The sequence below is a fragment of the Typha angustifolia genome, chromosome 8 (genome assembly GCF_048772165.1).
Source record: "Typha angustifolia cultivar Huaian chromosome 8, ASM4877216v1, whole genome shotgun sequence".
In the NCBI taxonomy this organism is placed as follows: domain Eukaryota; kingdom Viridiplantae; phylum Streptophyta; class Magnoliopsida; order Poales; family Typhaceae; genus Typha; species Typha angustifolia.
Window position 1 is genome coordinate 456,258 of NC_133246.1, and position 22,710 is coordinate 478,967.

The 22,710-nt window shown below is 37.5% G+C and overlaps 4 protein-coding genes across 6 annotated transcripts; 2 read left to right on the plus strand and 2 right to left on the minus strand.

The window, feature by feature from the left end:
* Nucleotides 1–3,803: 3,803 nt before the first annotated feature.
* LOC140766211 (aldehyde dehydrogenase 22A1-like) lies at nt 3,804–10,056 on the minus strand. Its single transcript, XM_073105683.1, has 14 exons — nt 9,845–10,056; nt 9,719–9,762; nt 9,528–9,629; nt 8,958–9,085; nt 8,584–8,706; nt 7,781–7,934; nt 7,593–7,696; nt 7,425–7,503; nt 6,717–6,812; nt 6,420–6,557; nt 5,429–5,644; nt 5,153–5,344; nt 4,228–4,371; nt 3,804–4,149 (listed from the first exon to the last, which is right to left on the minus strand). The coding sequence occupies exons 1-14, from the start codon at nt 9,954–9,956 to the stop codon at nt 3,997–3,999; spliced, it is 1,785 nt and encodes a 594-aa protein (XP_072961784.1). The 5' UTR covers nt 9,957–10,056; the 3' UTR covers nt 3,804–3,996.
* A 1,152-nt stretch (nt 10,057–11,208) lies between these two features.
* On the plus strand, nt 11,209–11,739 carry LOC140764408 (uncharacterized). The gene has a single exon (XM_073102964.1). It carries the CDS (start codon nt 11,209–11,211, stop codon nt 11,737–11,739), a length of 531 nt encoding a protein of 176 aa, XP_072959065.1.
* Nucleotides 11,740–12,293: 554 nt separating this feature from the next.
* Nucleotides 12,294–16,026, minus strand: LOC140764230 (uncharacterized). Its single transcript, XM_073102689.1, has 7 exons — nt 15,694–16,026; nt 14,468–15,230; nt 13,442–14,117; nt 13,250–13,350; nt 13,069–13,158; nt 12,851–12,978; nt 12,294–12,638 (listed from the first exon to the last, which is right to left on the minus strand). The coding sequence occupies exons 2-7, from the start codon at nt 15,176–15,178 to the stop codon at nt 12,494–12,496; spliced, it is 1,851 nt and encodes a 616-aa protein (XP_072958790.1). The 5' UTR covers nt 15,179–15,230; nt 15,694–16,026; the 3' UTR covers nt 12,294–12,493.
* Nucleotides 16,027–16,386: 360 nt separating this feature from the next.
* Nucleotides 16,387–22,500, plus strand: LOC140764231 (uncharacterized). 3 transcript variants are annotated; one of them, XM_073102691.1, is made up of 12 exons: nt 16,387–16,630; nt 17,002–17,100; nt 17,705–17,890; nt 17,984–18,108; nt 18,948–19,069; nt 19,175–19,257; nt 19,498–19,656; nt 19,840–19,986; nt 20,930–21,115; nt 21,194–21,288; nt 21,416–21,513; nt 22,036–22,500. In XM_073102691.1, exons 1-12 carry the CDS (start codon nt 16,589–16,591, stop codon nt 22,176–22,178), a joined length of 1,485 nt encoding a protein of 494 aa, XP_072958792.1. In that variant the 5' UTR covers nt 16,387–16,588; the 3' UTR covers nt 22,179–22,500. The 3 variants fall into 3 exon arrangements, with proteins under 3 accessions (XP_072958792.1, XP_072958793.1, XP_072958791.1); XM_073102692.1 differs by having other exon boundaries at nt 16,388–16,630; nt 17,693–17,890; nt 20,978–21,115; XM_073102690.1 differs by having other exon boundaries at nt 16,388–16,630; nt 17,693–17,890; nt 22,036–22,499.
* Nucleotides 22,501–22,710: the final 210 nt, after the last annotated feature.

Below are 22,710 nucleotides of genomic sequence, written 5' to 3' on the forward strand. Positions count from 1 at the left end.
TGAGGTTGGAATGGTGGCGTGCTAAGGAGATTAGGGTTTTTAACTTTGTTATTTATGTATACGGGTAAACGGATATCCAGTGCCCGTATCCGTATCCGAAAAAAATTATTTATATCCTGGATCCGATTTTTTTTACGAATTTTTGCATCGGGTCGGGTATACCTGGTATGTAGAAGTTAATCCGAACCCCGTTTTACATATACTGTATACCCCTAAGAAAATTCTTTATTTGTTTGCATAATTATCTAAATTTATATTACATGTATAACTTTAAGATTTTTTTTGTTGCAAACATGTCATTTCAGTTACTCTTCAATAAAATAAGTTTTGTTTATATATATATATAATTAAATATTTATATAAAAACTAGGTATTTTGAAGGGAAAAGCAGTGTTTTGAGGGGCTAACATGTAAATAGCAGTATGTAATAGACATTTTTAAATGTTTATAGATTTGTTAAATATACTTCCATTTTCTGCTATATATATATATATTTTTTTTTATTAGTTAAAAAATAATTTATTAATACAAATGAAATTAGCACGATAAACTGGATATTAGGATCCTAAAATTTGAATGAAGATTTTTTGTGTTAACTGGGCTAATATGAGAATGTAAAAAAGTTATCCGTTTTTAACTTTTGTTGAAATCTTCCGTGGGACCCACAGTGCAGGATGTAAACCTCCCCACCTCCTTCCCCACTTCCCTTCTCTGCATTATTCTTCTCTGCCTCCTTCATCGCTTCCCTTCTTTCTCCTTCGCCGCTTCCCTTCTCTACCATTAGTATCGGCCTCCTTCCCCACTTTCCCCACTTTCAGTATCTGCCATTAGTAACCTCGATCTCGACCTCCTTCCTCGCTTCCCTTCTCTGCAACTTCTACATCGACCTCCTTCCCCACTTTACTTCTTTAGTAACGTCCTCCTCTTTCCATTACGAGTCATGTCATCGGAGATGCAGTCGTCGGAGTCACACGAGCAACCGGCTGAGCTCCACGAGCAAGAGAGCCTCGAACAGCAGGGGCCGCCTCCATAAGCGAGGCTCGACGAGCAGGAGAGGCCACTGCAGATGACGCCTCCACAAGCGACGGTCGAACCGCAGAGGACGCCTCCGCAAGCTTTGGAGGACGATGTGAACGGTGAGTGTTATTTATTTTATTTATTCATTTATTGAAGTTTTGGCATCCAGTTATAACACTTAATTATGTTTATATTCCAATTATTTCCTTGAATATTAATCAATTTTCAAATATTAATTTGAGTATGAATTAAGCCGTGCTTAGTTAAGCCTAATTCTAAACTCTACCAACTAATTCAAGATTTAAATAAGTCAAATTTAATGCTAGAAAAGAAAGAATACATATTGTATATTTTAAAAAAAAAAGCTCTTATTTGTATTTATATGATATTAGAGGAGTATCAACCGGATAAGAGATTTTGAATGGTATAGATGAAAAAAATTAAAATATTGTTTTGGATATACAGCTCTCTTAACAAATTATTTGTTTACCTGTATATCTTTTTAAATTTTATATTTGTATGTATACCTGACATTGCTTTTAAAAACAAGTCATTTATCAGACAAAACAAATATGTATTATTAACTAAAAGTAACGTGAATAAATCATGAATAAATGTATTTATATCTTTTTATAGTTAACGAGATAAAATTTTAATTAAATTCTACTTACTAAATCATGTTTACTTATTTACATGTATCTCTCATTAGTTTTAGATTAATTGAAACTAACACGTGTAATTTTTTTAAAGACTAATATGCCCTCTTTAAGTAATGTGAAATTAGAACTGTTACCAGAAAATTGGAATCAGGCAAGTTCAACCAACTAGTATAGCAATTAGATTAGAATTATAATTCTTAGAAAGGTATTGAAATATTTGCATACCAGTTAATAGATATTTTTATTGTTTGATTGAGAATTAATTATTAGATCTTCTTTAGCTTAAATAGTGTTTAGCCGATTTCTTTAGCTTGAATAGTGTTGAGTTTGGTAAATTTAATTTCAAACGGAACGTTGATTAAGGACCTGGCTCAGCTCGTTGATAGTCATACTTTATGAACGCTAAACGTATGAGGCTATTATAATGACTAATGAGTTAAATGAAAATTTGCAAATAACACCTTATATTTTGCACTACCCTTTTATTTATCAAAATAATATGCAGAGAATAACCTAACATAAAAGTTCACTTAGAGGTAATTACCAGACAAGCCAGGCCTGATTTGGACTGAGCTTTTTGGCCCAATCTGCCTTAACTATTTATCCATGGCTCCACCTACCAATAACTTGGGTTAGATCAGGTTCAAGCCGAATCAGAATACTATAGTCCATTACCATCTACTAACCCATGAGATATAATAGGCCGAATTTAAAAAAAACAATTATAATTATCCGGACTAAGAATAATGGACCTCTATGAGGATATTTTTATTATCTTTACTGTGAACATACTTATTTATTGATAATCAGTTAAAATATCTAATACGATTTTAAAAAACAATGGAAATAAACATGCATAATAGGTTGGGTGGGTAAAGAATAACACTCGTTACCATCTCGGATTCAGGTCAGGCCGAGCCAAAATTAGAGTTAGCCTAATTAAAATCTGGTGAATTCGAGCTAAGCTGGCAAATCAGGCTCAATGATCACCTCTAAATACACATATATAATAAATTTACCATCATATTCTCAATTTAGTATTATTTTTCCTCTTCAGATATGCAGAGAATTCCTTCTTTTTCAGTAGATCAATTGGTGACTATACAAGTTGCTATTATTGGTGTGACAGCGGCTAGTATTTTCGGCATGTATACTTTGTACTCACAGAGGAACTTTGATTGCAAAACTTGGATTGAAATTCTTTTGATGGTCATGTTGGGTGTCATCCTAAGTTTATCAGCAATTGGTGTTATGCTAGGCATCTTTCGCCCACGTGCACAACGGTGTGCCGCCCATTGTATGACCTGGATCTCTTTGACATCTATAGTGATACTGTTATCCATCTTCGGTATTCTTCTTTTTCAAATACGTATCGAATCTAGCGCAGTCTGGCTGATCAAAGTTGTTGCATCACTATATCTTATACTACTACTGGTCTTATATGTCTACGTATGTGGTTCCTACCTCAGGATTGCACAGGTACATTTTTTGAGTTATTGAGTTAATTTTTTAGACATTTTTTGAGTTACTGATTTCTTAGTTTATATTTTAACTGTCGTGTAGTTGCACACTAGAATTAGTCACACAGACTACCCCTCTGGCGAATGATGCACCTTGACTTGACTGGTACTTTTTAATCCACCGCCTTAGTTTTGATAATAGTAAATTTAATTTTTTTTCCTTGTTTATTGTATATTCTTGAGGGTCTAATTTTGGTGTTTTAAACATGATTGCAGATGCATCTATGTTTGAGTAAGCGGAAGTATGGGAACGGTAGCAAAGAGCATGGTATCTAGAATTGAGGAATAGAGAGCAAATTAGGTTTTATAAAAATTTTGCTCCCGGAAAATGATATCTATGATTTATCTCAATTCATTTGAGAATGGATACCTATAGTTTCTAATAAGAGAGAAATTGAGAGTTTAAAGGAACAACAATTTATGAAATCTAATAACCCGCCAAGTCAAGCAATCAGCCTGCTCCCATAGTGGCAACCCTCAAAAAGGAGTTCTAAGGTGGAAGGAGACTTGCTCTCCCAGCAGGCTAGTCAGCTCCGAAATGATTCCGACCTCACTAATGAGAACTTTCTGTGCTCTAAACATAATAGCCTCCTTCTCAGGAGCGAAATTAATGTCACGAGGAACTCTCTATTATAACCAAAATTCACGGATTAGTAATAAGTATGCACACCAAATCCGAACTGAGAGACACTGCTAACCAAATTAACAAAACAAAGTTGCAGTTGATTCTACAACTCTAGTTTCATATACTCTTTTCTTGACCAAAAAATAAAATAAAAATAAAAACTCAGTTTCTCTCCTCATTCCTTTTTCGTAGTGGCAGTCGTAGGATTCTTCTCTGAGAGAATCTTCAATACATGAACTAGTGCCCTCAGCCTGTCCCACACGCTGAGGCCATAGAGAGTTTCGACTAATGATTCCTGAAACTCAAAGCCGTTCTCCGCTACTGGGTACTGCATAAAAAGTAGAAGTCTTAAGTGCATTAGCCAAAACTATTATCTTTTGATTGGAGAAATTATCAAGTAGCAGACCTGGATGGGTTTAGGGATCTTCGTCTTAATATATGGCCACCATTTGTCCTCAACAATTGACTTAACAAGACAGCAGGCTCGCAGACCTTCAACACCAGCAAATCTACCAAACCCACTATGCTTTACACCACCAAAGGGCAAAGACTGCATTCAAGCAGAAATCAAAGGATTCAGACTTAATAGTAAAAAGATCATAAACTATAGATAAGATGCATGGAAAAGAACATCTCCTAATAGTGACTTCTCTCAGAACACGGAGCAGAAACAACTTGAGAAAAATCAAGTATGAAACTCCAAATTTAATTCCATGATTGCTTCTTGAGAAAGCATATGCCATGACTGAGCTTCCTATGAAGTAACAGTGGAAGAAACATAAGGGCCTGTTGGTTATGTGTGACACCAAGAACATCCCCAAGCGAAACTTAGTGTCATTCTATGTGAGCAAATTAGCAGCTGGCAGCCATGACCATTTGCCACCAGCTTACCAGTACTCACTGAAGTATTTAATGTCCATATGTTATCTTTAATCAACATTAGCAGATCACTCACTCATGGACCATTAGATTTTGATTCTCTGCATTGGTTCAACACCATGGCAGAAGTAAGCTGTAAATTTGGGTTCATCAGCAGCAATTGCAATGATAGCAAAACAATGATAAGCCCTAGAAGCATATGGTGGACTACTGTCATGAATTTATAATAATACAAGGGCATGAGTCATAATGAAATATTCATAACAATATGCAGAAATATATGTTTGGAATAATATTCATATACGTAAGTGCAGTCATTAGTTTCTCTGAAGTAACAAATAATATTTAGATACATAGAGTGAAGTTGGCGTTCCAAAAGAATTATCGACTCGAGAAGAAATCTAGCTTAAGAATGAAAGACATGCTTTCAGCTGATTATATCTATCAGTTACCTGACACATGTAGGTTGAAGCAAAATCATTAATTGCCGCAACTCCACAGTGCAACTGGGAAGCTATTTCTATGGCACGCCTCTTGTTGCCAGAAAACACAGCACACCCAAGTCCATATTTGGAGTCATTTGCAAGCTTGATGACCTCTTCATCAGTACTGAATTTCATGATTGGGATGATTGGACCAAAAGCCTGCATGCCAATCAAACTTCACCATACTAGCATTTTTCTTATGGGAAAGGTAAATTCTTACAAGTTCAAATGCTGTCGGTGTACCTCCTCTTGCATCAGTTTCATTGTGTGATTAACATTCACTATAACAGTCGGCGGAAAGAATTGATCGACTGCATCTTCTCCCAAATTGCCAAAGCTTCCTCTACCAACAATTTCAGCCCCTTTCTCCAAGGCATCATTCACAAGGTTTTGAAGCTTTTCAGCATGTTCTTGCATACATATTGCACCCATATCATATTTTCCAGCAAGAGGGGGTCCCTACAGAAAAAAGGAGAGGTAAAAGATACACTATGTACTATATATTTCACCTTCCAGTATGCAGATTAACAAAATCAGTTCTTCAAAATTAGCTATCAGTTCAAGTTTTTTAAGAAAATTGATGACATGGACTTAAAACACGCAATTTTGTATGCTTTGCTCTCTTACACAAAAGCAAACATATGGACCTGCGTAATATATAAGACACTCATTTTGGCCATAAAAGCAAACTGTACAAGTGAAAAACGGTCACAGAAATGGAAATTACATAGTTTAAGATCATACCCTAAAGAAATTAAGACATACCATATATTGTACCTTCACCTACATAAAATATTGAATCTCAGAGCAATGACTACTGCCCTTCTTTCTACCATAACTTAGTACAATCAGAAAGACACATTAAAAGTGACGGCTAAAGATCAAGAACTTTTGGTTGATTAGCTATATATTTGTTTAAAGAACAGGATATCACCTTATATCTAATCAACAAATCTGCAAGTTCTAAATAAATTATTTTTCGATAAACAGCATGCCACTACTGTACCACAGCAGGTGCTTCAGGAAAGTATCAATGTATAGATGTGCTGCCTAACATTAATTTCTATATCTTGAATAGGAAAAATAAATAAAAAAGTAACCCTGACAATAAGTTGGTATCTTCTGTTGGACGTACTTGGATTTTTGCTTTCTTTCCTTTGTCTAATATTTCCTAGAATATGCAGGCCTTGCACAGAACTTCTAGTAGCAGCGGAGCAAGAATAGACATACTTACAACAGATATTGATTTAACGAGTTTGACTATCTGAGCAACAAATGTGGAATGGATATCTTTGTGAACATAGAATCTTTCAGCACCAGCACAATTCTGTCCACTAGATTGAAGTGCAGCTCTAATAGCAACTTGCACGACCTTGAAAATAGGAAATAAACAATTATTAGCGATAATCATTAGTCCTATAAAAGATGCTTAACATAAGAGAAGCTAATGAGATATGGGATATTGACAGATAGGCCATGCAAAGTTGCAACTAGAGCAATTAGCAATAAGGAGATATCCATATTTCCATACATTAGGCAGATCAACATCTTCGCAGACAATAAATGCATCTTTCCCGCCAAGCTCAAGAGTAACGGGTATCAAGGTCTCTGATGCTTTTTGCATGATCTGTGATAAGTACAAAGATACAGTAAATAGACGAATAAGGGAAAAAAAGGAATTGAATTACATTATCCTAGTCGGTCAGGATTTCCCAAGTTTATAAATGGGACAAGCAAATCCAATAAAATTTGGTTACATTTTGTATACTTATCACAACATCTATTCAAGCATATAAGGCTTCCTAAATCATTGATATGTATCTTTTAGTACTGCTCCTGAAAGATCAAAATGCATCTAGATACTTACTATCTTTCTTGATCATATTACCATCACTGTCCATATGAGATGGATTGATAGGATTAAATCTAAGCAGAAAAAAAGGGCATCTGAGAGTGTGTAAGTCTCTCTCCCCCAAATTAATTTCACAATTACTTTGGTAGGTTTAAGTTTTAAATATTAGGAGAGGAGATATTGGAGAATGACCTACTTACTACCTGTCAATCAACTTTCTTGTTTTATTACTATTAAGAGACAGTGTCATGATGGCAAATGATCTTTTGATAATCAGAACTGAACAACAAAAGAGGAATCTTTAGGCATGGCAGGTTGACCCATGCAAAAGATTCAAGTGACATGCAAAGAGACAAGAAAGAAAAGAGAAGCAAAATTTATGAATACCATCTTTCCCACACCAGGTGAGCCAACAAAAATGATTTTGTCAACTGAAGATACAAGAGCTTGTCCTGTTTCTGCAAACCTGGAGGAGGTGCAAAATTGCAATAGTGATGAAAATCCAGATTCAAGTTGATTCAGCAAGAACACAAAATGTTGAAAACTGATGTGTACCCAGTTATTATGTGGACCAGGTTATCTGGAGCTCCTACAGCAGCAAGGGCCGCTTGAATAATACGGTAGTAAAAGCAACCAGACCAACTTGCATGCTCTGAAACCTGTCATGGATGCATATATCAGAACAACTAAGGAAGAGTCCATACACAAAGTCACAAAAGACATAAAGATTTAGTAGAGCATACCTTTATCACTGCGGCATTTCCAGAGAATACTGCAGCAAGCATTGGGTTAAAGATGTTGTGGAAGGGATAATTCCAAGAAACAATTGCTCCAATCACTCCGAGAGGATAGAATTCCACCTTTGCCCTTTTGTGCAGCATTGACCGCCCAGAAGATCTGGAAAAAAAAATTCAACAACAAATATATAAACAAAGAATTCACACATATAGTTTCATTTTCCTGCTAATTTTAGAAATATATTTTGCTTCAGAGTTAACTAGTGCTGACAATGACGAACCTTGTACATTACATGATGCATCATTGTTTTGATGTCAGTAAGCTCTAATGGAAAGTAGATTGCCAAACAATAGAGATAAGACTATAAAACAAAGTATGCATATCTTGAATTCTTGATCATTTGGAACTGTCCATTTGTCGGTACACTTGCAGATGTAGATTATTTTATGTGAGATAAAAAAGAAAGAAAGCCATACAGAAACTTTAGGATGCCAGCAGCATGGACATCCATCACATTATGCGTACATGCACGCACGCACACACACATGCACACGCATGTGCAAGAGGTCACATGCTCATAGATCCACGCTCACTCGACATGCACAAGAAAACTCACACAATGACTATGCATAATAACCCTGTATAGTGTCATACAGATTGAAGTGACTAATAAATAATAGGTTTCTGAGATATATATCAATAAATCACTACAACTGATATAAATTTTTGCACTCATGGGGAATGGCAAAAAATTACAGTCAAATATCTAATATTCTCCATTAAATTGGAATAAATTTTCAAATTGCACCTGTATTCAGGCTTTAGCCACTTCTCACCCTCATCCAGAAGCCAAGTGATCTTCTCACATGTTGTCATTATCTCTCCCAGAGAAGCATCCACCATTGTCTTTCCTGTATCTCTAGAAGATATCCTATAAAATAGGAATGGTAACCACTTGTCATTTTTGATACAGACATACGGAATCAACAATGAAAATAATTCAAGAAGTCAAATTGGATGCAATAATCTTAAATTGAAGAAGCCTAATAGTTTACAAAACAATCCAGACCTGAAGTCCTTGTGAGGACCCGGACCTCTAGCCAATAAGCTACACTAATACTAACAGGCAACAACAACCAAAAAAAGTGCAAAAAAATAAATGCTTGGATTTATAGACCTTACTCGCATATAAGCTCTTGATGTTCAATAATGTACTTCAGCAGGATTCTCAAAAACTGGCGTCTTTGTTTGAAGCTACTCTTTTCCCATATCTTTTGTGCCTTTCTCGCTTGGGCCACATGCTCCTTAACCTGACGCAGCAACCATACTACTTATAGATGGTGCATTTTAACAGTTAAAAGCAAAATTTCCATATAGTATTAATTTAAAAATTCACATATTACTTTCGATCCAAATTCATGGGAGCTGAAGAAACACAACTAAATTTCATGGGAACCATATCTCGTCTCCAGTTTATTTCTGCACCATCCTAATTTTCTTTAACAATACACAGCTTGATCCAAAAAATCACAGGTTCATCTGGCAAGAACTTTATATAAATTTAAAGATATAATCTAGAAGATATATCTTCCATCCTAGTTGGCTCCGTTGATACTCAAAGGAGATGGAGTAGACTTAAATTGGTCACAATACATTAACAGTTAACATAAGGATTGTAATCTATGGTGCTCCAAGATCATAAATGTAAACCATATCCCGCAATCCATGAATTCAACTAGAATCACCACCAACCTCATCAGGAGTTAATGCAGGGAAATACCCCAAGTACTTCATAGTTGCAGGTTCATAGCACTGGACCTTGTCCAGTTGCACCATCTTCCCCTTTCTTGGTATCTACAAGCAATCACAAATCAACTAATCAAAGAACCAAAAAAGGCGAACCCTAGAAAACACGCTAAAGAGCAGCATTTGGGGACACGTACGTAAATGTAGCTGTTCTCTTTGGTCTGGCTCGCATCCTCCAACACTGCCATAAACCCTAGCTTATAAAAATTTACGAAATTTGCGAAAATTCGAGCAAAATCCGAAAGAATCCGCCGAACAGTTACCGTCGGAAGCATCGACTTCGATCGAGGGGACATTCGGAGGGATCAGCATGAGCAAGAAGCGGCAAAGAGCGAAGGCGATCCCAAGAACGAGCAATGGCCACCAAAACGCCATTGCGAGAGCTTCGATCTCTGGGCTCACGAAAGTAATAACGAATAAATTTTCTGGTTACAGTGGGAGAGTGGAGAATAAAGAGAAATAGAGGGGGGTTAAAAAGAAAAACAAAAGACAAGCGAATTATATCTCCCTCCGCTTTATTTAATGTGTGGTTGTTGAAAGAACGAAAGATACTACTACGAGCTTTGTCAATCCGTGCTTCTGATTGGCTGCACGCCACATCTGACTGTTGTGCAGCCAATAGGGTGCGAGGCTCTGATTATTCTCAATGGCTTGCTTTGTCATACGTGTCTTACTTTACTGCTAGTTGCCACCTCTGAATCGATTAGACTAATTTAGCGGCAGAAGAGGTGAATTTGGGGAGGACTAGGGGTAATTTTTAATAGGGCGGTATTTAACTGGGAGAATTTTTTTTTATTCGTGATTGAACTTCAATTTTATTTATACAGGAATAATAGCCTCCGTTTTTGAGATTACTTTACTACCCTTCTGCCTTGCAAACGCTGTCGATGGATGAGCTTTGCCTTTTTCTCTTTTTTTTAATAGCTTTGTCTTGATCGTCGACTGCTGGTCGGAGAGCAGAGCTTACGTGGAACTTAGTGGTCCGTGGTCAAGTGCTTCTTTATTTAATTTGGTTAGTTCAAGTAGTCCAGGGGGGCTAGAATCAAGTATCAGATCTGAGTGACCAAAGTAAAGCTACACGAAAAATTAATTTTCGGTAATACTATTTAAACTATTTTTAAGATTGCTATAATTTTTGCCAGTTTAGTAAATCGCTGTCTTAATTCTCAGTCAATTAATATAGGTAAGAGAGAATGCTATGCCGGAATATTAATATACTACATATGAATTACTTTACGGAAGAACTATTTATGAATCACTTTTTCCAACAATTTTTCAACATAGTAGTGTACAATTGGGTAAGAATCTCTAGACACCATATTGCCGAGCTGCCAAAAACTGACAGTAGATTGAGAAATGATTTAAACAATGTCCTACTGCAAGAATTAATTGGTCAAAAACACAAATAAAGAATTGAGAAAGATAACGACATCCAAACAGATAATGACGCAGAGCCAGAAAGAAAACGAGAGAGCGGAGCTAACTGTCAAAGAGCATTCCGCGCGCAATACAGTTTCAAAACTGAGGCCAACCGAAACCTTCGGCATCCAACTCGTCTATATCTTCCTCTCCCTTCTCAGACCACCATTCTTGTCTCTGGCCTCCCTCCCTCCCTCCTCATTAAACCATGAGGCCAGTCCACCACCTCCTCTTCCTCCTCGCCCTTCTTCCCCTCGCTACCTCCTCCGCTGCCCTCCACCCCGCCACCGATGGCGCCATCCGTTCCGTCTGCGGCCGCACCCTGAACCCTTCACTCTGCGTCACCACCGTCCGCCGCTCAGCCGGCAAGCCCAACCCCGCTACCGTCGATGCCCGCGCCGTCCTATACATGCAGATACGCGCCACCGTGCGCCGCACCAAGGCCGCCAAGATACGCGCTACCCGGCTCATCAGAAGCTCACGGCCAGCCATCGCCACCGGGCTCAAGCTATGTTCGAACTTGTACGTCAACATGGTCGACAACCTCGGTGCGGCGACACGTGCCGGCAAGTTCGGGGATAAGGCGTTGATTGGTCTCATGTTGTCGTCGGCGCTGCAGAATCTTGTGTCGTGCGACTACGAGTTCACCAAGATCGGACTGAAAAGCCCGATGGCTCGGTTCAATGCGTCACTGACGAAGATGACGAACAACTGCGTCGCCATTAACAAGATGACGTAAGTGGGGACGGGGGAGCGTTGTAAAGTTTGGTGCAACGTGTTATTGTTGTGGGCAAATTAATTACTTGGGGGGAGATTGTATTGAGATTAGTATGTGTTCTGCGTTTACGTCATTGGGTTATTCAACAATAATGTGGCACTTATAAAATAGGATGATTTTTTTTAAAGAATTATTCAAACCATCGCTTTAAAAAGAAGAAAACTGGAGCTGCAACATCAACATAAGAACAGCATGAAGTGGACTAAGAGTTTAACTTCACAACATCAGGAAGGTTTTGTGACAAATAATATCATAGCTACCTGCTGATGCTGCCAATAACGTGGAAGAGACTCCTCTGGTTTCATCTCTCTCTCTCTCTCTCCACTTAGACGACGCAAGCTTTCTAGAAGCTACAAGAATTTAATGATGCAGGTGGATGTTTGAACAAAACAGACATTGTAATTACACTCTCATATCACAAATTTCCCTGTTAATGTATATAAAGGAGACTGGAACAGGTATTGGCTTTTCTCCTCAACTTGCTTGCTCATCAAATTATCGAGAGAAATACAAAGTGAACGAATTTCCATGTATACACCTCTAAAGAGTTTCATATTTGCATGTACACAACTGAGCTTGACCTTCTAGTCATTTGAGAGCAATCAGAGCGTAAACCACATGAAATGAACTTGTTCCACCAATTAAAATTGCCTATATATGCGAACTGCAGAACTGCATCTTCCTGCAAAGACTGGAAGATTTACAATAACAAAAATCAACAAGTTGATACTGGCAGAACGCCTCCTTGCATAGCCCTGTAGCACTCTAGACTGCAAAGCGGAAGATTGGATTTAGAATCTCGGTACTTGTATGCATTGGTACAACATGGAGCAGCACATTTCTCTCGTGGGGGTGGATAACTGAATAGAGGACCAAAATAAAAAATGATATCAGCCAAAAAAACACCAAAATCATGTAAGAAATTACAAAAAGCTACTAACTACATGCAAGGATAAAAAGAATCTGCTGCATGAAGGGCATGAAAAGTACACGGAAGAAACTTGTAACAATAATAGACATGGATACAGAAAAAGAAAAGAAAAACAAATTTCAATAAAGAATGGTGCCTAACCTGCATTGCTTGGAGTTGAATATACTTGGAAGACCCACATCCTCAGAAAATGTAACAATCGTGCCAGTTGGTCCCATGACCCATCTGATAGAGTTTGATGCTAATGTCAAAGATTCAGCAGCTCTCTTCTGAGAAATGCACAAGTTCAAGGCTTCAAGCAGTAAGCATAGGCCAGATATTCTACTGAAAACATAAGACTACTGCTAGTGTTTTTATACCTGTGCCATCTCATCACGCTCCTTGCGGATCTTCTCTTCCTTTTTCTTCCTACTAGAATCCTGGCCCAATATTTTCTTTATTGCTTCAGCCTGTAAGAAAAAAGATTAGGCAAACTATTTCCAAGTCGGAAGGGACTAACCCAGAATTGCAATAGTTCAAAACAAGGAACAAAAGATGAACCTCTGATTCCCGAGCTGCCTTCTCTACTTGCATTTTACGCCTTTGAGCAGCCTCAGCTTTTCTTGCTTGCTGCTCCTCCTCAGAAAGCTTCTCCTTTTGCTCTGAAATCACAAAGTGAAAGTTAATATCATCTTGAACACTCTAATTTCTATCATAATCACAATATTCACAGAACAACATTTCTCTCCTTACTTCTTGTGGGAGCAGGTGGTAACCCATCAGGAAACTCGATCAAGCTCTCACCAGCAGCTTTGCTTGATTGAAGGGCTCTGCGACGTGTCATAAGAGGTTCTGCTCTAGCATAAGTCAATTGTTCTGGAGATTCTTTTTTAAGTTTCCTTTCCTTGGCATCAAGCCCATCATCCGAACCATGCTCTTCCTCGTCAATGTAATCTGTGTCATCCAACTCTTTTACAGCTTTCAACTTCCTTCTGCTTACATTGTTGGATCGTGACATACTGTAGTCTACATCCACATCATATGCACTTCTCCTACTTTGTGACACCTTGGATATTTTCCTTTTCTTGACACTGTCATCATCATCTTCATACTCAACACTCTGTCCCACGCTGCTCTTTGAAGTTTTGAGTCTCTCAAGATAACGTATCTCATCATCTTCATCTCCATCACGAAATGAACTTTCTCTTGTTCGTCGCTTTGGCACCCTTTTACTTTTCCGAACAGGCTCAACAAAGGTAATGCTTTGGTGCTTATCTTTCTCCTTCACATACATGCTCTTTTCTGTACTTTTGGAATGTGAGTCCTCTTTTTCTCCACGAGAAAAGCTTCCTCCATTGAAATCCTTCCTTGAAGCTCCTTGCAAGTCATTTGCCTTTTCAGGTGGAGGGTAATCATCATCGGACATATCCTACAGCAAAAAATAATAATAAATAAATAAATAAGTGAAGCAATATTTAGATTCTTCCAAAGTGAGTGAATTCTGAAGCAGTGCTCCATATTTAAAATATTACAGGACATACTAATACTGAATTATGTGACTTTTTTATCTAAATTATCTTGTTCTTTTGTTCAGAAGAACTACTCCAATTGTAATTTTTTAATAGTGTGCAGATCATTACTTTAGATAATAACTTCACTTCCACAAGGGTTTATTATAGGGAACTTGAGTATCAGCTAGGTAACGTCTGAAGAAAGTTTCCAAATAGTCTAAGTACTACGCTAAATTTGATGTCAAAGCAAGATAAACCAGCTGATTACCTGAAGGATCATCATTTGACGATGTCGAGAAGCATCCGCTGATCGCAAGGGCTTCTCAGAATGCAAACCAATTTTCCCACTCTCCAGATTTGATTTTGCATGAACAGTACGAGTCACTCCACCAACCTTAAGCCTGACCTTTCTCGATTCGTTCTCAGCTGATCGATCGAGAGCTCCAATTGACTGATCCATATCATGACGTCCATTACTTTTGCCAACATATCCAACCAGGGACCTTGAATTAATTTTAGTTTCTTTACCTCCGCTTGCGCTCTTCCAATTAGTTGGAGCAACCACACCTTCGGTGCATCTCTTTAAGTCTGATGCACTCTGCTCTTTATCAGAATTATTAAGTATCTCGCCTCTCGAACTACTACTTTTGTATAATACTTTGAGAGCTCCAAATTTTTTCTCATCTTTCTTGAACTTTCTGAAATCAGCTGAGCTTTCAATCTTATTGATTGAAGCGACCTTTGGAACGTACGTGTTAAGGCTCAATTCTTTCCTCTGCGAAGAGGAATCATAGCCCGTGTTATCATCAGGAGAGCGCTTGCTGGTATTGTCTGAAGATGGCGTGGATGAGGGAGGCGACATATCATGACCCTCCGCTGTTGGATGTGTCTCTGGGCGAGGCCTCCTTGAAGAAACACTTCTACGTTTCTTCATGACACTGTTCGCAGCAGTGAATCCTGATAAACCCAGGCTATCCATTGGAAGATCACAACTCAAGTACAGGACATATAACACTTCTTCTTCTTCTTATCTGCAAATTAAAAGAAATCACGAAAAGATTAGTTAGCTGATCAGCCACGTCTTGGGCACCCAAACATAGTAGAAACTGAAACAGTACAAAAGTTAGTAATCAAGAACAACACCAGCAAGCAAAAGAAGACTGAAATAATACAAGAAGTCAGAAGATTGATCATATTAGATAATAAAGAACCGGAAAATTGAATAAATGAACCAAATAAACAGATTTAAAAGAATTAGAATTAGTAACGCAATATTATTAGGAATCGGATAACAAATTAAAGAACTAAGAAGAAAGCACCGGCAAATCTCCTAAAAGCATTAGAACACAGTAACGTGAACAACAAAAAGATCTACATAAACGAAATAATTCAATATAAAAAAACAAAACTTCCGATAAATCCATCAGCCAACTATAGAAGAAAAGCCCAAAGAAATCCAGATCGACCCAAGAAACGTAGAACAATAATCTATACCTCCGTGGCGGCGCAAGGAAAAGAGAAAAAGGCGACGACTTTGGATAGGGGAGACGAGAAGAACAACAAAGAAAAGATGAGTCTTGTCCGGAGAAGAGATTTGAGGGGTCAAAAGAGGGTAATTGGGATAAGAGAAGGACGGAACTAAGGTTAGGGTTAAAGAGAGGAAGGGGATACTTCGCTCCCCTGCACCTGCCTCTTGTTGGATCGAGAAAGGCGGGACCTTTAGGCGGTGATGGTGAGATCGATGGGTAAATTCCCCCCATCGCGTATGTGTTATTCCCACCCCCCACCCCGACCCGAACCCTTCGTCTATGGATGGGTGTTTGCTGTGTGGTTGTAGTCGTCGTAATCCCGTCGCTCCTTCCTTCCATATAGAGTGGAGTTGTAGACTTGGAATCTCTGTGGATTGGATTTCCTCTCTCTTCTTCGTACAGAATTTGCATTTTAAACCCTGCACTTAATTTATATCACTGTTAGGCCCTCTCTTTTTAACTTTTTGCAAATCGCTTCCTATATTCTTGGAGTAAATTGCAGCCCAACACACTACGAGAGGACTGGATTCAATATATAGCGATGGCCCACGGATCTAGTTCATCATATACTGGGCCAGCCCAAAATTGACTGACATCCTAATGAATAATAACTATAAAAGCCCGGCCCATATCCCTCCAATGAAAAGCCCTCTTCTTCATCGAAGCATCGAGAGAGAGGAGAAATTGGGAGAGACGAACTCGTCCCGCCATTACTAATCTTTCGACTCTCTTGCTACCTTCTTCTCCGAATCCTTTCTTCTGCACGCCCTCTTCTGTGAATTTTTTGTTCTATTTGATCGTTCCATCTTCTCAGATCTTTCTGTTTTTCTTTTGGCTATTTATTTGTCCTTCTGGATTCCATGGCGGGGACATCGAGAAAGTCAGGCCGCGATCGCGCAATGGTAACGTATTCCTCACTTCTTTCGAGCGAAGGATTGGATGTTTCTTTTCTGGGTCTTAGTTCTCGTTGTTCGGCGAGTTTTGGAGTTCTACAACTGTTGCAGTTCAAAATATTGGTTTCTAATTATTTGGTGAAAACTATTTGATGAATTGAAGCTTTCGATTTCCTTCTCTTGTCTCTTCTTGTTCTTTTGGGTCGTTGGTTTTGTGGGCTTAGCTAGGGCGATGAATGAACTAGTTGTTCGTTGTTGGTGTGCGTGTGCCTGTGAACTGGATTTAGCACTGCCCTAGATTTTGATATCAAGATTGGAATTGTGTAGCTTGATTATTTGTTATTATGTTATTATTTTTGTGTGTTTTGTGTGCACATCAGGACTTTGAAGGGTTCTTAAATGATCTGCAAGGATGGGATAAGTTATACAAGGACAAAGATCAGAAATTGAGTGGCCAGACACCTAACATCAGTAAAACGGTATATAGTTAGAACTAGCCAAAAGATTTTGTTTCAGTCTTTCACCAATCAATCGTTTTTTTAAGCATTACGTGTACTTAGCATTTTCTTCTTTGATAATTTATGCACTATGGATAAAGTGAAGATTGTCATCAGCATGCTTAGGTATTCTTACTGAAGTTCAATTACTTAAGGATTGAAGGTAAGCGGCATCTATGGCATGGATTATTTGAGTGATCTGTGCTGCATAGCAAACTGATATTATACTTCTTGAATTAAAAAACCTACTCCCAAATATCTGCTTGTATATGTTATGATTTAAGATGCATCTATGGCATGGAGAATCTTGGATAAGTGACTCATGCTGTTGTCCGATAACTTCATCGTATGCCTTCAGCTCTTTCTGTTGGAAGTTAGGTCTATCTTTGAAGTTCTTGCAATATATGAAGGATACTTGAGAATATTGCTGCATTACTTTTTAAACAGCTTTGGGCTTGCATAACAGTTTGATACTTTGATATGTTGGTCTTCATTCTACTCTCTGAACAAGTGAACAGTATAAGATATAATATGAGGTGTCTTTTCTAAGAATAATATGATCTTTTTCTTGAAGGGATCCTCACAGAATGCTGGAAAGGGCCATGAAAGTAAAGAGACTCTAAAAAGAGTTCCTGCAGTTGAGATTAAGAAGAAAACTAATGTTGTTTCAGAAGTCCCTGCAAAAATTATTGATGAAAAAATAGATTATTTGAAGTACACAGGCTTTTTGAATGAGGAAAAATTACCCGATGCTGCGTCAGAGAAAGATCTGGTATGGACAAGAGATCTCTGGTTAATGGTTTCTTTCTGTTCATGATATGTCTAACTTTATGATGCTAATTTGGTCCTCTTTTTCTGCTTGTAGGGTAATGAGTATTTTAAGCAAAAAAAGTTTTATGAAGCAATTGATTGCTACTCGAGAAGTATTGGATTGTCTCCCACAGCAGTTGCGTTTGCCAATAGAGCTATGGCATATCTCAGGCTCAAAAGGCAAGTTTTTAGTTAATATCAATTGTGTGTTATTGATAATTTGATACATTTTAAAGCTAATACATGAGCTTCTAGTTCTAAGATTTCCATAAGCTATTCTCGTCCACATTGTTGTGAGATTGTTGATTAATCATTTGAGCCTTTATTACTGAAACCACAAGAAGTACTCATCCATCCAGTGCTTTTGAAGAGAGGAATTTAACTTACAACAAGATAAAAGGGTGCATGAATGAAATCTGCTAGACATAACAGATGTCAATTTAGTGATGCTTTTTCTGACGTGAGATTGTGGGGGTACTGATACTGCAAGATGTACACAACCTTGTTTATGCCACTATAAATTGTTTGCAGGACCTGTATAAACTACTAAGTGATTATCACTTTAGATATTGCAATTAGATATCTCAACAATTGCCAAATTTATTGTCAAAGAGATCTCCACTGATCAAATTTTCTCCATGACTTATGTGAGAATTGCTACTGCATGGTTGGATTTCTTGTGGAATTGCAAGCTAGTTGTTGGATGCAATCATCTGTTGACATATTTGTCCGGTAATTGTTTTTTAGCATTGTGGACCAATTGTTCATTCTGATGTTAGTTCTGAGTATAAACTATAAACAGTATGAGATTAGAACTACTTCTGTACTGATAAGTGCTGAAATCAAGGTGCACACTGAGACTGGTATTTGCAGCTTCATGTCTGGCTATCTCATTCATTTTGGTATATTATTTTTACCTAATCATGTCATTTAATATTCTTCCATAGCATAAATCTGTGTTTGTAATATTTATTATGTCATTATAACCTAATCTGTTCAATGTTTCTCATATACATTAGATTTGAAGAGGCTGAAAGTGACTGCACTGAAGCCTTAAGTTTGGATGATCGCTATGTTAAAGCATATTCACGTCGAGCTACTGCAAGGAAAGAGCTTGGCAGATTTAAGGCATCCATGGAAGGTATCCCGTCTTCTTATCTCTGTTCCATGAAAATCATTTCACAGATATTTAGCCTTGCCTTTCATTTCATTGCTATAGTTAATGACATCCAAGTTCTTATCCCAGATTCTGAGTTCGCTATGAGGCTTGAGCCTAATAATCAAGAGCTCAGGAAGCAGTATGCTGAAACAAAAGCTTTATATCAGGAGGTGAGCGTCCTTCACTTATAGTAGAACTCTTTGATATTCTCACAATTGACTGACGGAAGCACCGCAAGACAAAAAGAATTGTATGCAGTTATGTTTCTACATTTTTATATTTTGATGATTAACTCATTAAGGGGCCTTTGTGCCCCTAAAAGCACCAGATAGTGTATTACATGAAGATACATTTGCAGCGATTTTTTGTCTGCACTCTGCAATTTATTAAGCTTGATGTAAATTATCCAGGAATTGGGCAAGAAGGTTTCTGCATCATTAAAAGGTTCTGTTCCTGAAATTCAAAGGGCAGGTTGTTCAGAGATGGGATCAATAGATGGTACAAGTAGCTATTCTATCTCTAGTGATGGCAGGAAGACGGCTTCAGTTGCAGATAGAACCAGCAGAAAGGTACCTATTGAATAGTTTGGATAGTATGTTCAGAATTTTGGAGACAAAACTTCCTATCAAGTGATTCACCTTTTGATTTTTCTTCATCTTTTTGCAAGAATAAGAGTTAGATACTGGATTTCTCTATCTGGGCTTTCTGTATTTCATGTACATGAATTAATTTTAAACTACACTCTTGTTCAGGGCAACAGTATCAAAGTTTCTGATCCGCCTCTGATTGCTTTAAAGGATACAGAGAAGAAAACTTTAAGAGCTAATACAGAATCCAGAGTACATGTATTTGATGAATCAAAAGGAGGCAACCTTAGTTTCAAAGATGCTAGTGTGAAGGTACACCAGGAAGAACTTTTCTTCAATATTCAAAGATAAAGTATGTCTAGAATATTTGAGCAGCAAGCCCTTTAGAGATGATCCTTTCATAGACAGTTCTTTTTTTCCTCCATTGTCTTCTCCTATAGTCCATTTGGGGCTCTTCCCTATTTCTTAACCACCCTCTATATCTTGTTTGTCCAATGGCATGTAACTTTGTTAATCTGGCTGACTTTATTCGGATCATCGAATATAATTATGTTTAGGTTCTCAATCCTCCAAATCTTGACTGACTATTTGCATGAATTCAACGACATTGCTTTTTTAACAAACAATTGCATAACTTTGCTTTCATAAGAACAACTGCATACCTGAAAGCATACAGATGTTCACGTGTGTATATATATAATAAGTGTAAATGTGAGAGATTGGACTTTGCCATTTGATGTAATCTAGAACTTTGGAAAGGCCTATATTGGAAAAACTTGCCTCAGATATCTACTTATCATGCACAGAAATTATCAATAATGGATTATTTTAGTATAATTACGACTTTCTAATGCATGAGGTGTTGGGGCTTAAATTATTTGAATAATTAGTAGATATGTATAGAGGGCTTCGATATGTTGATGATTAGTTCAGACTTTTAAGTTTATATGTATTGTATATGATAAGGCCACTCCAAAACCTATTGTAACTTGTAGTTAGTCTAGTATTTGTGATGCTAGAAGGAGCTTCAGGTTATTAGTCCATTAAAATTTGAAACTGCTTATATGACTGACTTACCAAGCTGTTTGTCAACCTTGCCAATTTTAACTTCAATTTCACGAGATTCTCTGAGATTATCTTTTAGCCTTTGCTATATGGTAAGCAGTTAATAGTTAATAAATTCTGCATTTTAATGAGAAAAGGAGTACCTGTTGTAACCTTTTTGACCCTTTTGAATATTACTCAATTCAAGTAGGAGAACCAATGCACCGCACAGAAGAATGAACTGAAAGCATCATTGCAGGAAGTTGCATCCCGTGCTGCTGCACGAGTTATGGCTAGTTCTGCCAAAAATGTCTGTGCACCAAAATCAGCTTATGAATTTGAGGTTTCTTGGAGGGCAATATCTGATGACTGCAGACAGCAAGCTGAATTGTTGAAGGTTAGATACTATCCTATTATGTTCTAACCTAGTTGGTTGTACTAAAAACTTATCTTCTTTCAAACATTCCATGGTCAGACAATTCCACCAAATAGCTTACCTCAAATATTTAAAAATGCACTTTCCGCGCCCATCCTGATTGATATCATCAAGTGCACTACCAGAATTTTTAGGTATGTTGCTTGATACTGCTAAATGTCTGCTCTTCTACAAATTGTTTGCACTCTATGTAGATTCATAACGTTCATTTATTATTCTTCTTTCTCATTTTGTGAAAAACTCTTTTTCCTCCATGTTTAGGGAAGAAACAGAATTAGCAGTTAGTATACTGGATAATTTGGTCAAAGTTCCACGTTTTGACATGATAATCATGTGCCTTTCAGCTATGCACCGATCTGGTAAGTAGGAAGTCTATTATTGAGTAGTAAATATCTTTTATTTTTTTACCATCTTGAGAACTCTTGACTGGTTGTTTTTTCATTGAGAAATTGGCCAACTGCTAGGAAGAACTTGTTTAACTTATGATTTTATGCTTTGGTTACTTTTATATGACAATATGTTTCTCTTGGTTTCGACTAAATCTTTTAGACTCTTGAGAATAGCGACAACTTTTCTCCTGCTGTTAATTTTATTTTGATTTTAGAGATCTTTAACTTTTTTCGCATAGAAGAGAGCATCAATTTGTTATTCTTAGAATCTATAAAGCAAACATTCCTATTTGGTTGGTAATGGATTGTTTGCTAGTGAAGTCACTCCGTGGGACCTTCAGCTTTCCTAGTCTCCTATTTATTCATTTCAATCAGGGGAATAATTCAAATAAGACAATGAAATATACTGCTGTATGTCTGATGTATGTGGATGTTGCAAGCAGAAGTTTAACTTGTACCTGCTGATGCTTACTTGGTTTTTCTTTCGTATAGAACTAAGGCGGATTTGGGAGGAAATATTGGCTGTCAAGGGTCTTGCAGCACATCAGATCGAAATCCTTACCCGGCTTCGACCAAAGTATTGTTATGGTGAATGGCAAGATCATATGGCCCAGTCTAATGGATGGCCCAAATAAATGTGATTTTCCCTCTTAGAGCCAGAATCTTGTATTGAAGGGCGAGCCTAGTTTCTGCTTGTTCTTGACGATCCTGTACTTCTCTTAGTGCCCACAATCTCTCTCAGTTTATCATGCTTTGTTAGTTATCAAGCATATGAGATTGTATAATGTAGTGGTGCCATAAATTAATTTTTGTCCCACATCTCTGTAAAATTAACTCAGCGACCGATTATTTTACATCATTGAGAGAGATGCTTGGGTTATTTAATCTGATTGCACAGATTGTGTAGCTTGTTCATATTCTTGTTAATATTTCAACCAAGATTTACTGCAGATTCTAGGCAATGCCAAGCATTGTACTATTACCGATACTAAGCAGGGAAATATTTGTATCGTGCATTGATAATCCCAGAACTTGTTGGTGTGACGGTGTTATAGTAATGTTATATGAGAAAGTTATTATTGGCTCCATCATATAGTCAAAGGGCAAATAACCACAAATAAACCTAAATATGAGCCATATTTCTTGGCTTTGGGCTTTCCGATTTAG

Bases quoted from the DNA above. Each gene is read 5' to 3' on its own strand.
- LOC140766211 (XM_073105683.1), bottom strand. From the start codon at position 9,956: ATGGCGTTTTGGTGGCCATTGCTCGTTCTTGGGATCGCCTTCGCTCTT. The intron at 9,086-9,527 runs GTTGGTGGTGAT...TTGCTGCGTCAG, and splicing joins CTGCATTAACTCCTGATGAG to GTTAAGGAGCATGTGGCCCA. The intron at 5,645-6,419 runs GTAAGTATGTCT...TTTTTTCTGTAG, and splicing joins TCGTTAAATCAATATCTGTT to GGACCCCCTCTTGCTGGAAA.
- LOC140764408 (XM_073102964.1), top strand. From the start codon at position 11,209: ATGAGGCCAGTCCACCACCTCCTCTTCCTCCTCGCCCTTCTTCCCCTC.
- LOC140764230 (XM_073102689.1), bottom strand. From the start codon at position 15,178: ATGGATAGCCTGGGTTTATCAGGATTCACTGCTGCGAACAGTGTCATG. The intron at 13,159-13,249 runs GTTCATCTTTTG...TTTTTCTTACAG, and splicing joins AGGCAGCTCGGGAATCAGAG to GCTGAAGCAATAAAGAAAAT. The intron at 12,979-13,068 runs GTATAAAAACAC...TGCATTTCTCAG, and splicing joins AGCGTGATGAGATGGCACAG to AAGAGAGCTGCTGAATCTTT.
- LOC140764231 (XM_073102690.1), top strand. From the start codon at position 16,589: ATGGCGGGGACATCGAGAAAGTCAGGCCGCGATCGCGCAATG. The intron at 16,631-17,001 runs GTAACGTATTCC...TGTGCACATCAG, and splicing joins CAGGCCGCGATCGCGCAATG to GACTTTGAAGGGTTCTTAAA. The intron at 21,116-21,193 runs GTTAGATACTAT...TTCCATGGTCAG, and splicing joins AGCAAGCTGAATTGTTGAAG to ACAATTCCACCAAATAGCTT.